General features: G+C 42.8%; 1 protein-coding gene across 1 annotated transcript; it reads left to right on the top strand.

Moving 5' to 3' along the window:
• Nucleotides 1-7,680: 7,680 nt before the first annotated feature.
• Nucleotides 7,681-13,497, top strand: LOC146979269 (zinc finger protein 862-like). Its single transcript, XM_085788807.1, has 10 exons — nucleotides 7,681-7,849; nucleotides 7,944-8,119; nucleotides 8,203-8,378; nucleotides 8,658-8,827; nucleotides 8,917-9,155; nucleotides 9,427-9,684; nucleotides 9,805-10,014; nucleotides 10,189-10,365; nucleotides 10,655-10,807; nucleotides 13,438-13,497. The coding sequence occupies exons 1-10, from the start codon at nucleotides 7,681-7,683 to the stop codon at nucleotides 13,495-13,497; spliced, it is 1,788 nt and encodes a 595-aa protein (XP_085644933.1).
• The last annotated feature ends 421 nt before the right edge of the window (nucleotides 13,498-13,918 follow it).

Below are 13,918 nucleotides of genomic sequence, written 5' to 3'. Positions count from 1 at the left end.
ATTTCTTTTTCAAATTTCTTTGCATAAATATGTTAATCAACTTCTGTCCTGATCAAAACTACTAAATATTTTTTAAAAATTCAAAATTTTAACCCTTTAAATGCCAATTGAAAAAATGAAGTCACTGAAATGGGAAAAATTACACACAAAATGACCTGTTTTCAATATAAAAAGTGATCGGACATCGAAAAGATTTTACATGTTATTGCAGTCTTAGACATGTCTTAGATTAGTAACATCATTGACTTTTATGCATATTTAGTTTTCGTGCAGCAAAGGATTTTCAAAAAAACTCCCTTTCGTGGCGTTAGTGGACGTTTTTGCCCCATTGACTCCCATTATAACCACATGTTTTGAATGCAGAGACATGACACTATATAAATATGATTTCTACAGTCAGGGTGATCAACCCTGTTCAGAAGGACTCAAATTAGGTAATTTTACTGTTGACCACCTGGTTCACCCATTTACCCATTATGTAGGCCTGTTGTATTACTGCCTAGTTTCTGCATTGGATATAATGAAGTTTATGAACACATTAGTAGTGCACTTTTCCATCTTTCCAAAAAGAATCTACTCAGCATCAGATTTCTGAATATAAACATTTATTATTAACCACAATGCAATGCAACAACAAAAGCAACCTCAAATAAACAACAACATGAATTATTTAAACCCGAACAGTAAAAGTAAAAAAGGTAAACAACAATGCAGAAAAAATAGTTTTTCTGTTAGAAGACAGGGTAACCTGAGAACAGTGTGTGTGTGTGTGTGTTGGGGGGGGGGTTAGTCTTCCCAGCAAGACTTGCAGCACGTCATTTGGTGCTCTTTGCACACATGCCCTCCACAGCGGACGCATGTGCTCGTGGTTCTTTTTTTTCCTCCTCTGCACACGTTGCAGTAGGCCTACCCCCTCTTGGCTGCTGATGGTTCTGGCTCTGGGTCTTGCTCTGCCGGGGCAGTTGCAGCCACCTGCATTTCCCTGACGAGTGCGGCAGCAGCTGGTCCTCGTGGAAGGTGCTCTCTCCTCACGATGGCTGGGGACACCAGAGCATTGCCCAGCTCTTCCAGGAAAAGCCTTCTCCTGTACAGCTTTCCCTGGTTCCATGTCGGCTCCACAGCCAAGAAGATGACCTGTGCATTGTAGGCTGACACGTCAAGCATGTTAAAAAACAATGCCTGTGGCCACCGCTTGGTCCTCCGTTTGACGCTGTAAGTGCCGACAAGCTATAAAGATAATAGAACAAGAAAACAATAAGTACTTATTTCATAATGGTAAGTATGTGCAAACATTATCAAAACAAAAGTATCTAAATGTATCTCTTACAAGCACACAAATTCAGTAAAAAATTTACAGGAAAAGGATGTGGTAAATATGTAATGGCACATACCTTGTCAAGATTGTCAACACGGCCTTTGCAGTGGTTGTAGGCGATGACAATCTCCGGCTTCTGCTTTAGGCCCTCTGTCAGTGCTGGCTCCCGGTGCCTCGTGCTCAGCAGGAGCACGTTCCTCCCCCGTTTTGGAACATAGCTCACAGCTGTGGTGTTCCGGGTGAAGGCAAAGATGGAGGAGAGGGCAGCCCGGCCTTTAGTCTGCACAAGGTTGGGTGGCAGCTCCGGCTTGTTCCTTCTCACTGTCCCAACCAAGGCGACTTTCCTTTTGAGGAGCTCTTGGGCAAGCGGGTACGTGGTGAAGAAATTGTCACATGTGACCGTGACACCCTGGAGTCCCTCGGTCATTTCCAGGGCCACACGCTGACCCTGGCCAACTTCTGGCTTGTCTCCACTCTTCCCCAGGTATATGTCACATTTCCATGCGTAAGAGGTGGTGACATCAGCCGTAACCCAGATCTTCAGCCCGTATCTCGCGGGTTTTTTGGGCATATACTGTCTGAACTTACATCTCCCCTTAAATGGGACCAGCTGCTCGTCTACGGTGACGTCTCGGCCAGGGTTGAAGAGGAGGGGAAGCCGCCGTCTCCACATCTCCCACAAGGCCCTGATGTGGGCAAGCTTGTCCTCCCTCAGACGAGCAGGTCTCTGGAGCTTGTCGTCAAACCTGAGAGCAGTGTTGATGTCGTGGAACCTGCGGCGTGGCATGGTCGCCCTGAAAATAGCACGTCCTCTTCGTTCATCCCACAGGGACAGTGTGGTCTCTCCTTTGGACTTAAAGACTCCAGCCAAAATCAGGACACCGATGTAAGCCCTCAGCTCTGTGACGTCCATGTCGGTCCAGTTTTGCAGGGAGCGGCGCCCATTTAGGTTCGTCATTCCCACAATCAGATCCATCATTTCTGTGGTAAAAAAACAGGTCAAACGCAGACTCAATGTTGTCGACCCTCACCACAGCATGATGAGTTGGACCTGGAGTCACCCCTCTGGCTGGCATGGAAAAGTATGTGGTCTCTGTGTTGGTTGGAGACCACACTTCTCCATTTCTCCCAACCCATCCAGATCCAGGATCCTCTTCATCTTCCTCAGGGTCAGATGAAGTTGGAGGGGATGATGGAGGTGGAGCAAAGTCCGGATCAGACTCTCCTGAGGTGCTGGTGTCTGAAGAGGATGAAGAGGATGAAGACTCTACAGACTCTCCACTCTCCAGAACCATTTCCAGGGCTTCTCTGTCGCTGAAGTGCCGATCCATGGTTTCTCTTGCTCTTCTCACTAGCAAATGGCCAAGAGGACCTCGTGCACGCGGTGAGGTAGACTTACCTTGTTTATGTTTACTCTATGTCGATTCTTTGAAGTTCTGAGTTCCCAGGCTCCTCTTCTCAAGATCAAAGGGCCAGGTGCATAAACACACTATACACTTTGTTAGGGTGCATGTTTTGATTTTCTGGCTGTATCAGGGTCAGTGAAAGGTCACACACCTAATCACCCCCCCCCCACACACACACACACACACACACACACACACATGCTCAAACTCCTTTATATCCAATGCAGAAACTAGGCAGTAATACAACAGGCCTACATAATGGGTAAATGGGTGAACCAGGTGGCCAGGTGGTCAACAGTAAAATTCCCTAATTTGAGTCCTTCTGAACAGGGTTGATCACCCTGACTGTAAAAATCATATTTATATAGTGTCATGTCTCTGCATTCAAAACATGTGGTTATAATGGGAGTCAATGGGGCAAAAACGTCCACTAACGCCACGAAAGGGAGTTTTTTTTGAAAATCCTTTGCTGCACGAAAACTAAATATGCATAAAAGTCAATGATGTTACTAATCTAAGACATGTCTAAGACTGCAATAACATGTAAAATCTTTTCGATGTCCGATCACTTTTTATATTGAAAACAGGTCATTTTGTGTGTATTTTTTCCCATTTCAGTGAATTCATTTTTTCAATTGGCATTTAAAGGGTTAAAATTTGGATTTTTTAAAAAAAAAATATTTAGTAGTTTTGATCAGGACATAAGTTGATTAACAGATTTATGCAAAAATTTTGAAAAAAATTATTATCTAATATATTTTTACAGCAGTCAAAGTTATGGACAAAAACGTCCGCTAACGCCACCAGAGGGTAGTAAATTTGCAGACAGTGTATTATTATTATTTTTTTCAACTATCTTTTTATTGAAAACAAGGTACAAAGAGACAGTAATATAGAAAGACAACATTTTTGATTTTTCTCAGAACACAAACAAACACCCCCACCCAACCCTGCAACATCCGGTGCATCCCATTTCAAGAGAATTAAATAAGTATATAAATAAATAAAGGTTATGATCTTGACAGGTAAAGGTATCATTCAACATATATGAAGAAATTAAGTTTAAGTATCAAGTTTGAGAATAAATGAGGAGGCTGTGTTTGCTGTGCAACATCATGCATCACCCTTCAGGATATAGTACCAGTGGATTCATGAGTTATCGGGGAGAGTTTTAAGTTTGTTTATGAAAGACATTACTGGGCTCCAGGTGGAATAAAATAGGTTTTTCGACCCTCTAAGTGTGTATTTGATCTTTTCAAGACTTAAATGGAGCATAAGGTCACTCATCCATAAGGAGGTGCTGGGTGGTTTGGGGGATTTCCAGTGCAACAAAATCCTTCGGCGGGCAAGCAAAGTAGCAAATGCTATAATGTCCTTATGCTTATTGATAATATATTGGTCAGCTGGAACTATACCGAAGATGGCAGAGTAGGCGTTAGGTTGCACATTTAATGATAGTGCTTGTGAAAGAATTCTGAAGACTGCTGACCAATAATCTGAAAGGGAAGAACATGACCAGAACATGTGTGTTAATGTTGCCGAGGCAACATGACATCTCCTACAATTCTCATCCACCTCGGGGTAAATTTGGGCCAACCTAGACTTGGAGAAGTGTGTACGGTGCAAAACTTTAAACTGAATTACACCTAGTCTAGCACATGAAGTAGTTGCATTAACTCTCTTCAGAGCTTCAGTCCAGGATTCCTCAGGTATTACATCCCCAAGCTCCTCCTCCCATTTCCCTTTAATTTTAATGAGAGAGGTGTCTCCAAGAGATGATATATTAGAATAGATTCTTGCAATGAAGCCCTTTAAATTGGAGGGAATTTGGAGGATATCATCCATAGCCGTAGGTTGAGGTGCACTGGGGAAGTTTGGATCTAGATTTTGCATAAAATGTCGGACCTGGAAGTATCGGAAAAGACTTGAACCAGGGAGGTTGAATTTTTGAGAGAGATGACTAAAGGTGGAGAATACACCTTGGCTGTAGAGATCTTTAAATTTGGAAAGGCCAAGTCTTTTCCACAGGGCAAAAGTTTTGTCTAATCTTGGTGGGACAAAAAGATGATTATCACAAATAGGAGCCAAATGAGAGAGATTTGTAAAACCAAAGTGGTTTCGAAATTGTGACCAAATACGTAAAGTGTTGATAACAACAGGGTTAGAGGTATAGGAAGGAGTAGACAGAGGGAGACTCGAAGTAACTAAGGCAGGAAGGGACGTCAAAGTGCATGACTCATTTTCTAATTCACACCACAACATCTTAGGAGCATGACACCAGTATATGATTTTCTGAATGTTAGCCGCCCAGTGATAGTGAAGCAAATTTGGTAAACCCAATCCGCCCTGAGATCGATGTCGTTGCAGAAGCCTTTTTTGTATCCTAGGGGCTTTACCGCCCCAAATGAATGATGATATAATCTTATCAATGGACTGAAAAAAAGGTTTTGGGAGAAAAATAGGGAGACATTGAAAAAGATAAAGGAATCGGGGTAACACGTTCATTTTAGTAACAATCACAGCCCTCTTTGTTATAGGGAACATCGCGGAGAGGTTGTTTCCGTCTCCGCGTCGTCCATTAATTACCTACTGATAATCGGACACCTCGAATATACCATGGTCACTTACGAAATAAATAGATATTTAAAAATAAAAGACCAATACTTAAATGTTGTTTTTTACAGTTAAAACCATACTTTTTTCACAATGAGCCCTGAGCGGACTATTTAATATCTCTCGTCGGCGATTAAAAAAAAAAAAAAAGATAAGAAAAAGAAAAGAGGGATCCGCTGTGACAGCAGCGTAGGGCCAGTGACTCTGCCACAGCCTGATAGTTGATCGGCGAAGAGAGGTGAGGTGACGGCTTAAAAGTAAAAGTATTATTCAGACGGCCAGTGCATTTTTACCGCTTGTGTGTTTACAGACTCCACTGTCATGATGCGCTGAAGAAAACTTGTTAGCTGCCTGTTACAGTAGAAGTTGGCTGTTGCTGTGATGGATGTGCTTGCCTCACATCGATAGTGTGTAAAGTTAAAGCTATTTTTCAGTGAATAAATGTCTCCTCAATACCAAATCGTCTTCCTTTCCACCTGTCAATTAAAATTAAGGAGGTTTAGCACAAGAGGAGCAAGTTGGCTCTAACTTATCATTTGTCTAGGTTATTACTTTTTGATGTAACCCCAACATTTCAAGCTTAGCCTAATGTTTTGTACTCTTGATTTTCAGACCATGAGCATTTTAAAATATTTCAGGACAGCAGGAGGGAGAGTTTCAGCTGACTCTCATTCTGTTAGAGGGACAGAAAGTGAGGAGCAGGTGAATGACATAGGGACAGCAGGGGAGGCAGCTTCCCCTGAAAGAGGGACAGCAGGTGAGTTTGACAGCAGAGAAAGGGGAAGTTGGTCAGCAACAGCGTAGTTGAGGAGCTGTTGGTGTATATAGGAAATAATTATTTTGTTCATGCCATTAAGGTCCAGACAAACATGGGAAGTCATGGAACGCTGAATGGCTGCAAATGCCTCAGTTTAAACACTGGCTCTATAATGGCGCATTTCCACTAGCACGGCTCGGCTCGATACGGCTCGGCACGGCACGGCACGGCTCGGTTTGGTTGTGTTTCCATTACAACTGAGTATCACTAGTGCCGCCGTGACGTCATTTACACGGCGCCGAGCAACGCTCTAAACTCTGTAAATATATAACTTTAGCAACATTTGAAACATTTTCAGGCGAGAAAGTAGTCGTTTAGATCCCCAACGTGTTGAAAAACTGACAAAATACCAGCTGTTTACAATTTTGTTTCAACGAAGTCGGCGTTACTAAAGCTAGCCGTAGTGAGCAACGCACTTCCGGTTATTTTCACAAAATAAAATACCCGTTGCCTTTTATCATAAGGAAAGCCATTACGATAGAATTGGTGCTTTTACTTTGTAAACAGGAAGTGAACCTACCCTCGCTGTAGCTAGCTTTAAACCGCCGTTTTGACTGCTCTCGTCCCGTTAACGGCATTTAACCGTTCAATATGCCTTACCGGAGAATCTTGCCAGCTCTGAGATCGGCCTGGTTCATTGTAAAACATTTATTTATTGATGTAATGTGGTGTTTAACCAGTTTAACCAGCCGGTGGTAAACCTCTTAAAAGCCATCGGGGAAGTTAATTAGCGGTCTGTTCCCCTCGGGGTGACGGTGGTAGGCTGGCCGGCGCAGCACGTCAGGAGCCGGGGCTGCTGCCTCTGTGGTGTCGCGGTCGCTGCTCGGACCTGGAGCTTCACTTCTCCGAAAAACATCGGGGCAAACTTCTAAACAGCCGTCGTTTGGATAAACTAACCGCACATGGGGATCTAAACAGTTACTTTCTCCCATGAAAAAATATTAAAACTTAATAAAGTCACGTAATAACAGAGCCAGTCTAAATATTAGAAATTCTCTGGTAATAACAGCTTCAGCAGGAACATTTCTGTTGTCGGTCGTCGCTTCCAGTGACGACACTCATCGGCCAATCAGTGGAAGGCAGTCGGCTGACGTCACGTTTTAGTAACGCTTCGGCTCGCTTGGAACCAGGGCTGAGGTGATGCCAAAAGTGTACCTGATTGCAGGTACTACGTGCTAGTGGAAACACGCAAATAGCGCGCCGAGCCGAGCCGTACCGAGCCGAGCCGTGCTAGTGGAAATGCGCCATAAAACTCCACATGGTAAGTTTTCATTTGGTATTAGGGGGATTCCATACTGTGAACATTTCCATATCTTTCAAACATCACTGTAGCACATGATAAATTAAGTAAAAATAAATTAAGGTTTTCTGTGATCATTTATTTAAATATGAATGAATCTATTGTAGATTATGGCTGTAAAAATATAAATTTAAAAGGTTGGGTCAGAAGAGGGGTCCACATTTACATAAAAAGTCCCATTATAAATATGCAGTTGATACTTATTGGATTGTTTTTCTGCTTTTTAGGGATGTTCTGTCGTGCTTGCAGGCAGCACAGACCTCCCGTAAAAAATGGTCCTAACATGAGACCTTTCGTGGAAGTGGGGGCTGTCCATTACAGGAAGGATTACCTGGAGCGTCACATCACCACTGAGCACCACCAACAAAGCATGAAAAGCTATGAATCGCTTGCATCAGGTAATTTATAAACTTTTCACAGTCATGTCAAATCACAATCCCAAAAGTTTCAGATGGGTCCTGGTGTTCAGGGAGATTTTTTTTTTTTTTGCAGGATACTCTGTCATGAACTCATTTGAGCCCGTTATTATTATGGAGCACGAGGCTGTTATTGGGGGATTCAAGTGCCTGTATTGGTTGGTCAGAAATGAAATAGCCCACCACACCAACTACAGCAAGCTGCTAAGCTTGGCCCAGCTCCTGGGATGCGACTATTTCCTTAAGCTGAAGGTAAGTACTTGTGCAAATATTACAGAATTAAATCAGTTCAGCCCTTATACTGTATTGATGTAAAACTTGAACCTGTTTTCAAGGTTGATCGCAGAAACAACTACCGCTCTCATCGCATAATCGATGAGATGCTTGAGATCCTTTCTCAGGTTCTTGAGGAGCCTCTCAGAGAGCAGATAACAGCATCCCAAGCCATCGGAATTGAGCTTGATGAAAGCACAGATGTTTCCTTGCTTCGTCAGCTTGATCTGCACATCAGGTATGACTAGATATTTGACAGACCCTGCTCATAGTGTAGTCTCCCTTAAGAGTCAATTGTCATCATGAATTATTAATATTTATGGTTTTATACCCTGTTTGAAGACTGTATTTTCATGTGTGATGTTCTACTGCAGTAATGTAAGCAAATAAAGGCTTGAAAAACATTCCAGGATGTGATTATTCCTACTTTATCAGGAATACATTTTTCATACATTTCCTTTTTTGAGGTAATAAAATGCCTTAATGCTATACTTAATGCTGTATTTGTTTCATTCAGATACATAGATAAAGAGGGACACGTTTTTAACCAGTTCCTCGACATCGTGGCGATCAGTGATGGCAAGGCTGACACCATTGTCACTGCTGTGAAAGCTGTCCTTCACAAGAAACAGGTGCCAACAGAAAACCTCTGTGGGCTTGGCACAGATGGGGCAGCAGTTATGACAGGTATGGTATTTTACTGTCCCATGAAGGTATGTCTTTAAGAACGAATTGTTAATGCTATTTGGCTTGTGTTATGTGACATGTAACCACAGGGCGCATAAATGGAGTTGCTAAGCAGCTGAGTGATAGCTTCCCCAAGATTGTTGCTGTGGCTTGTGCTGCCCACCGCCTTGCCCTAGTCTGCAAAGACGCCTCAAATGATGTCAAATACTTGGCAACCTTCCGCGACCACCTCCAGGAACTACACTTGTTCTTCCATCACAGTGCAAATCGAAGTGCAGCTCTGAAGACAGCAGCTACCACCCTAGGACTCTGTGACTTGAAGATGAAGGTATTATTACATACAGTATACTCACTCACAGTTGGTGTTCCCAATTCACACACTAATACTACTCACTTGTGATATGAGAATCTGAGAAAAAAAAGTCCCTAAAATTAGCATAATTGGTCCCCTTTAATAATATAAATCTACCGTAAGAATGTCACCAAGCAAAACTTTGAGTTTTTTTTGCCATTTATAATTATAATATATACCATATTACTATCATACATTTAGATTCACATAAGCTTTTACTAACATAACATGAATTTATAATTTCTAGGAGGTAAAAGACACGAGGTGGCTATCTCAGCACATGGCCATTGAGATGCTCCAGAGAAATCTCTCTGCTGTGCTTGCCACATTGGCAGAGGAGGCGGAGTTGAAAAAATGCCCGGCTGCCAAGGGCCTGTACACCTTTTGTGCAACCTATAGGTTTGTGGCGTCTGTGTACCTTCAGGCTGACATACTGCCACACATTGCACGGCTGTCAAGAGTGTTCCAGCGGGCAAATGTCAACTTCCTCCATATCAAGGAGCAGGTATGTTATGATCAGTTTATAACCTTTAAGAGTTTATGTTCTCTTTGCTCTCTTTTGTTTATCTGTGATATTGCTGGTTGCCTTTGGTGTCAATATAATGTAACATCTCTTTAACTTTAGGTTCCAATCACGATCGAGGCCCTCAGGCGCATAAAGGATGCAGGTGAGGTCCCACTGCCTGGGTCATTCCTGTCCCGTCTACACCAGGACATTGATGACCCCCTTGGACTTGGACAGTTCAACATTCAGCACGAGGAGGAGAGGCACAGGAGGGGACAGGGCACTGAGGAGCTGCCACGAGAGGAGCAGTGGAAGAGATTTGTGAGACAGGTAATTTCTTTTTTTCTAGATTAGGATTAGTGTGTTGAGTCTTAGATTGAAGCTATGTGCACTTTTGAGGGTTCCATAGTTTCAAGCAGCAAAGACAAACAGCAAATCATTGGAAGAATGCCTTATGCTGTTTGAAGAGTTGAGGGTTTTATTTTTCTATTCTGTGACTTACAGGTTGCCAGTCCTTACATCAGTGGCCTAATAGGGCACTTAGAAACCAGGTTCCAAAATCTGGATGTTATTGCAGCCTTCAGTGTTTTGGGACCACAGGGAGCTGCACTTGGTGATGAAGAAAACATCAGCCATCTTCAGATCCTGGCAAGAAAGTTCCTCCATGGTGAGGAGACCCTGGTAAATCAGGAATGGCGTTCCTTCAAGGAGCACTTGTTGGAGGAGCATTCAAGGTGGGTGAATGATACTGAGGTTTCACCTCAACCAGGACATTGCCAGCATGAGTCATTCTTCTGCAGCAGGATCAAAAGATGTGATAGCTTAAATCCAAAATGTAATGCTATCACTATGCTCAACATGCTTACTTGTTCCTATTGTAATTAAACCCTCAACCTCAATTTAAGATGAAGACACAACTTGTGTAATATAAATAATGTAAATTAACATCTCTCTAAAATATTTTTCCTAGGACAAGAACCAAGCTGAAGTAATGTCTCTCCTGGCCAGTGAATGTGATGAATGGGGACAAATCTACCCATTGCTCAGCCGCCTGGCAGCAGTTGCTCTGGTCATTCCAGTTTCCAGCGTCAACTGTGACAGAGACTTCTCCACGATGAACAGGGTAAGGGCAAAGGGCATGACTAGAGTTGCTGAGAGGTGTGCCAAATATGTAACCCATTGCAGGGAACTGCATAATTGTCTTCACCAAAAGAGAGTACAAAATGTGTGCTCCAAAGGCACCTCCTACTTTCATTCCTTTTGACTAATTGTAGTTATCTTAATTTATAGGTCAAATCAGACCTCCGGAACAGACTGCAAGGAGAACACCTTGCTGCCTGCCTGAGAGTCTCAATAAATGGGCCAAGCCCTGAAGAGTTCAACTTTGGAAGAGCTCTGGAACTGTTTTTCACAAAGCCAAGAAAAATTAAGTGTCAAAAGGCAGGGTGCAGAGTGTGTCAGTAGTGTCACAATAGTGTGACACTCAGTGTCAAGCTACCTGAGTTTTAGCTGACTATTGGTGCAGCATGCATGTGCCAAGGTTATGGACAGCAAGTGTTCTTTGTTCATCGTTTTGTTTTACAGTTTGAAGATTTTTCACATGATCAATGTTAAGTTTTGTATGCTCTAAATGAATGAACGAGTGAGTGAATGAGTGAATGAATGAATGAACAAATGAACGATTGATTGAATGAGTGAGTGAATGAATGACTTTGTGTCATGGTTTTGTTCAAGATTAAAGGGATAGTTCAACCTAGAATGATATTTCGCTCATTATCTACTCACCCTCATGTTGACTAAGGGCTGGGAGAAGTTTCAGAGTCCTCCGTGGCTTCTCTGAGTTACAGGGGGTCTCGGCATAGCAGTGCATGTCCATATAACGGTTGCAAAGGGACACCGGAGCTCTTCGTGAAAAAACACACACAAAAAAACATCCAAATACCTCCATGATGCTCGTATGTAATGTCCGTCTTGTGCTGAAGCCCCAAATTGCGTAATTGTCCCGAAAAAAATTAAATAAGTCTATATTTTAAGCTTGTTTGTAGCGGAAGCTTCTCGAAGCTCCTCTTCCTGGTCCGTCCAAATCTCGCGTGATTCGCAGTAACCGCACTGACGCATGCTGACGCCGGCGCAAATCACGCGAGATTTGGACGGACCAGGAAGAGGAGCTTCGAGAAGCTTCCGCTACAAACAAGCTTAAAATATAGACTTATTTAATTTTTTTCGGGACAATTACGCAATTTGGGGCTTCAGCACAAGACGGACATTACATACGAGCAGCATGGAGGTATTTGGATGTTTTTTTGTGTGTGTTTTTTTTACGAAGAGCTCTGGTGTCCCTTTGCAACCGTTATATGGACATGCACTGCTATGCCGAGACCCCCTGTAACTCAGAGAAGCCACGGAGGAATCTGAAACTTCTTCCAGCCCTTAGTCAACATGAGGGTGAGTAGATAATGAGCGAAATATCATTCTAGGGTGAACTATCCCTTTAAATTTGAAATATTCCTGATATGCCTTTGTATGTTCTTAAGGATGGTACCAACCTATTATGTTCATATACAGCAATTTATATTACATTCAGTGGTCTCAAAATGCACTAATTGGGCTTGAAAACGTACACACTCCCCCATACCGGAGGGTCAGAGACCCTCCCACCACAGTCTCTTAAAATCCTGTGGGAAACACTGATACATACAAATTAAGAATAGTAAACAACAGAGAAGAGATGTGTTTTCAGTTTTGATTTGAAGACATCAACAGAGCATGCCAGTCTAATGTCTTGTGGAAGACTATTCCAAAGTACTGGCGCGCGGAAAGAAAAGGCCCGCTCCCCGAAACCTTTCTTATTAACCTTCGGGACGCTAAGAAGGCCAGTCCCCTGGGAACGTAGGGAGCATGCAGGCTCATAAAGAACAACCAAATCAGTCAGGTAGGCAGGTGCAAAACCGTTCACTATTTTGTATGTGAGTAACAGTACCTTAAAGTCAGCTCTGGCTTGCACCGGGAGCCAGTGGAGGGAGGCCAGCACAGGACTAATGTGCTCGTATTTGGATGAACCAGTCAGAATACGAGCTGCTGCGTTCTGCACCATCTGCAGGCTGCGGACAGATTTCTTCGGCAACCCCGACAGAAGGACATTGCAATAATCCAACCTTGATGTAACAAATGCATGTACGAGGGCCTCAGCATCTTTAAGAGACAGAATAGAGCGAATCTTCGCGATCCTTCTTAGATGGAAAAAGGCAACGCGTGCCACTTCCTTTATGTGAAGATCAAAAGAGAGGGAACGATCAAAGAGGACACCAAGATTTTTTACTCTATCCTTGCCATGAATAGCATAATCATCAAGAGACAGAGACAGAGAGAGCTGGTCAAGCTGATAATTAGATGACGCTGGTCCAATAAAAATCATTTCAGTTTTAGTTGAATTTAGTAATAGAAAGTTAGCTGACAACCAATCCCTCACGGCAGCCAAGCAGGTATTTAGTCTATTCAAACCAGCTCCATTCCTGGTTGTAACAGTAGGAGAATTTGTAAATCATCAGCATAAAGGTGAAATGATAATCCAAAGGAGCGAATGATGTGACCCAATGGTGTCAGATACATTGAAAATAATAGTGGGCCTAAGACAGAACCCTGTGGGACGCCGTGCCTAACAGGGAATGACTCTGAGAAATTATTATTGTAAGAAACACGTTGAGATCTATCTGTCAGGTAGGAACCTAACCACTTGAGCACCTGTCCCGATAGACCGAAATGGGTTTTGAGCCTGTCCAGGAGTATGCAATGGTCCACGGTGTCAAACGCTGAACTCAAGTCCAATAGTACTAGAACAGTAGTTAGATTTGAGTCAGCAGCCAGTAAGAGGTCGTTAGCCACCTTAGTAAGTGCTGTTTCTGTGGAATGGTTTGCCCTAAAAGCAGACTGTAAAGGCTCAAATAGGTCGTTAAGTGATAGATGTCTCGTCAGTTGAAAAGAGACTATTTTCTCAAGGATTTTAGATAAAAAGGGCAGATTTGACACAGGTCTATAGTTTGCAACAGAGTTTTGATCAAGGTTTGGTTTCTTAAGTAGGGGTTTAATCAGAGCAGATTTAAAGCAAGCTGGAAAAATTCCAGTAGATAGGGAAATATTAATTATAGTTAATACGTACCAACCTAAAGTTGACCATAGCTCTTTAACCACCCACGCTGGCAGAGGGTCTGAAGAGCATGTTGTGCATCTTGCTGCC

Source organism: Trachurus japonicus, chromosome 10 (genome assembly GCF_045865225.1).
Source record: "Trachurus japonicus isolate A0001 chromosome 10, Traja_1.0".
In the NCBI taxonomy this organism is placed as follows: Eukaryota; Metazoa; Chordata; class Actinopteri; order Carangiformes; family Carangidae; genus Trachurus; species Trachurus japonicus.
The sequence above is the reverse complement of the archived record's forward strand: the minus strand, read 5'-3'. Positions and strand labels throughout refer to the sequence as shown.